General features: G+C 40.3%; 1 protein-coding gene across 1 annotated transcript; it reads left to right on the top strand.

Moving 5' to 3' along the window:
- Positions 1–495: 495 nt before the first annotated feature.
- Positions 496–2,829, top strand: LOC136504286 (probable phytol kinase 2, chloroplastic). The gene is made up of 6 exons (XM_066499154.1): positions 496–764; positions 1,183–1,250; positions 1,331–1,465; positions 1,840–1,955; positions 2,102–2,216; positions 2,345–2,829. The coding sequence occupies exons 1-6, from the start codon at positions 648–650 to the stop codon at positions 2,625–2,627; spliced, it is 834 nt and encodes a 277-aa protein (XP_066355251.1). The 5' UTR covers positions 496–647; the 3' UTR covers positions 2,628–2,829.
- The last annotated feature ends 517 nt before the right edge of the window (positions 2,830–3,346 follow it).

Genomic DNA, 3,346 nt, shown 5'->3' with positions numbered 1-3,346 from the left:
ATAATTATACTAATTATTTCAAAAGTTTATATTACAAAAATAGTTATATTAGATTTGTATTTAGAAATACTTTCTAATGATCAAACTTTTGTTCCTATAAATTATATATTGTAAGAAAAATTATAGGTCAAAATATATTCTTAAAGACTACACCAAGTTAAATTCCGTCTTATATTCGGGACCGAGAGAGTACACCATAGAATATATTTTTATATTATAGGTTTTTGTTTTGTCATAGATATTAGTTTCTATTTATTGAAAAAAATTGATCAAATTTAAAATAATTTAACTTAGGTCAACCCAAGAAGTTAATTTATCGAGGGATGGAGGGAGTGGATTTTCACAAAGGTGCTGGCTAGCTCAGTCCAGCTCGGGTGCAGGAAGTGAACTGGTGGTAATAATAGTATAATATTATATTATATTATATATACAACTTGGTCAACATAGTTCATGTGATTGTTTCAAAAAGAAATATTTTCCATGTGGAGTAAAACAGAACACGAAAGGGAGACAGCTGTGCTGCAGCATCCCTCTCTCAGTCTATCCCAAGCCTTCTGCACTGGTGTCAGCCGGCGACAGATCCATTTCCAGTCAAGCAGCAGGACCAGCGACAGTTAGCTGGGCACCTCCGTTCAGGACTCGGGGCCATGTGTCCGGACAGTCCGCTCCTCCGGGACACCGGCGCCGCCGTGCTCACCGGAGTGGCCGCGGCTGTCGTGCTCCGCTTCTGGGAAGAGTTCGCCAACCGCGCGCTGCTGGACCAGGTCATGCCTCGCCCCTCTCTGTGCTTCCTTCCTCCCTTTGCTTCTGCTGCTGCTTCCTCCTCTCACCTGTACTACTAATTACTAAGTACGGAGTACTAATCAAGGCGATTACTAGATTATTTCTGTCTGCCCTGAAACGAAAACAGTTTCTGTACTCCATAATTTGGTATTTATGGCTCGTGCTAACATTAGATTCAAATTCAAGTAGTAATCAAATCGTTCCAAGCTGCCTGCTGCCCTGAAACCCCACGCTCAAAAGTCAACCACCAAACTCAAGCAATATACTGCAGCTTCACTAGTCATACTATGAATAGTCTATAATTTATTAGTTACCACTTTTGAAGCTTATTGACTTCTTTTTCCCTTTCAAGATGAATTTACTGATTGGTCTCTGTATGTCTTTCTCTGTGCATTCTAGAAACTCTGCAGGAAACTGGTGCACATAACTGTCGGACTAGTGTATTTCCTGATGTGGCCTTTGTTCAGGTAAAGTAAAAATTAGGCCACCAACAAAGTCTATCTACCTTACTGCAAATGATTCCTTTCCTTGCTCATTTCGCTTTCAGTTCAGACGATGTGTTTGCTCCATTTCTTGCTCCCCTTATCATCATCATCAACATCATAAAGGTGACAGTGATTGGACTTGGTTTGGTGAAAGATGAAGGTGTGCTTAACTCGATGACCAGGCATGGAGACCACAGGTATATTTTGTAGTGATCATATATTTGTTGCTGCCATGCTTCTTGAACACACTGCAGAGGAGGCTGTGGTTGTGTTGTGCATATACTTTCTTGTGCTTGTAGCTATGTTCAGCAGGATCGTGTAGCTGTCGTATGTCACCAATTGCGTTGTGTAATACCAGATACTTGACCTTTGTAGATGGCTTTTTGGTAAGCCTAGGTTTACTGACAGGCTTTTTGCATTTGTTTCTTTCTCCTCTTAACAAAAAACATGCCAAGGCAGAGTTCTGAAAAAATACATTTTTTTTTTTTGCTGAACCAAGTAGCATTTTTTTTTCTGCCAACTCTGAGGAAGAACTAACTATTCCAAGCTTTTGCCTCTTGATTGACTCCAGAGAACTACTCAAGGGCCCGTTGTATTATGCTTGTGCTATAACTCTGACAACAATAGTTTTCTGGAGGACATCACCCATCTCAATCGCCGTGATCTGCAACCTGTGCGCCGGAGACGGTATTAGCTCTGCTTCTTTCTACTATTGCAATTACAGTCTGTGCCTGAATGCCTGTTAGTTAGTAGCAGAAGAGATTGCTCTGTAGCCACAACTGCCTCTTTCTTTCTTCAGGTGAAACCTGAATCCAGCATGCTGTTTCTTTCAGGCGTTGCTGACATATTTGGGAGACGATTCGGGCATGTGAAGCTCCCTCACAACCGTGAAAAATCATATGCTGGAAGCATTGCCATGTTCTTGGCAGGTTTTATCGCATCAGTGCTGTAAGTAAACAGTCTATCTGGTATACCTTTTTCTATTCAACACTATTGCTGAAACCTGAAGACTCTGCATACATAACCTGAACATGAAACTGCTATACATGTGTTGTGATATGTGTATATGAACCCAGGTTCATGTGCTACTTCAACATTTTTGGGTTTGTTGAGAAGAGCTGGACCATGGTCGCTGCCTTCGGTATCATATCCCTGGTTGCAGCAGTTGTGGAGTCACTCCCGATCAGCACACGTCTTGATGACAATCTGACGGTTCCTGTTGCATCAGTGCTATTTGGCGCCCTGGTTTTCTATTCCATCGGAGCCAGGAACCTGTGCTGCATGAGCAGCGAAAACAGGAGAAGTATTGCAGCAACCGTTGGGATGGTGTTTGCAGGCAGCAGGAGCAGCAGCAGCTGAAACAAGTAGCCACAGTCCAGGAGCAGAGTTGAGGAGAAAGTGCAGAGAGAGGAGTGCTTCAATCCTGATGTGTGTGTGTGTGTGTGTGTATCTTGTCTTGTAACCATTTTTCTGTCTAAGCAGACATTCTTGTAACTTGACAATTATTAAGAAAGATAAAGAAAGAGGAAAAACGGGAATAAGTTTATATTCAGGAAAAGAGAGCAGGAGCTCATAAGTAGGTGGAAACTGCAACAGAGTTGGCATTGCATTTTGTGATGCGTTCAGAAACTTGAATACTTAGTGGCTTGTTGTGATGTACAGCGTGAGTAAAAGAAAACAAAACAACACATTCAATCACCAAGAATTTGTCAGAGTTCTCGTAAGGAAGAAAATCATGTGATTGGCCAAGTTTGTAAGGAAGAAAGTCATGTGATTGGCCAAGTTGAAAAGGAATTGAAATTGAGAAAAAAAATATCTTTCTGGAAAAAAAGGAAAAAGAATAAAAAAAATTGTCAGAGTTCTCGTAAGGAAGAAAGTCATGTGATTGGCCAAGTTGAAAAAAGAATTGAAATTGAGAAAAAAATATCTTTCTGGAAAAAAAGGAAAAAGAATAAAAATAAAAAAACAAAGTCATGTGATTGGCCAAGTTGAAAAAGGAATTGAAATTGAGAAAAAATATCTTTCTGGAAAAAGGAAAAAGAATAAAAACAAAAAAATAAAGTTGTGATTGGCCAAGT

The sequence above is a fragment of the Miscanthus floridulus genome, chromosome 14 (assembly GCF_019320115.1).
Source record: "Miscanthus floridulus cultivar M001 chromosome 14, ASM1932011v1, whole genome shotgun sequence".
In the NCBI taxonomy this organism is placed as follows: Eukaryota; Viridiplantae; Streptophyta; class Magnoliopsida; order Poales; family Poaceae; genus Miscanthus; species Miscanthus floridulus.
The sequence above is the reverse complement of the archived record's forward strand: the minus strand, read 5'-3'. Positions and strand labels throughout refer to the sequence as shown.

Coding starts and splice junctions, on each gene's coding strand:
- LOC136504286 (XM_066499154.1), top strand. CDS start 648: ATGTGTCCGGACAGTCCGCTCCTCCGGGACACCGGCGCCGCCGTGCTC. Junction 765..1,182: donor ACCGCGCGCTGCTGGACCAG/GTCATGCCTCGC, acceptor TGTGCATTCTAG/AAACTCTGCAGGAAACTGGT. Junction 1,956..2,101: donor CAACCTGTGCGCCGGAGACG/GTATTAGCTCTG, acceptor TGTTTCTTTCAG/GCGTTGCTGACATATTTGGG.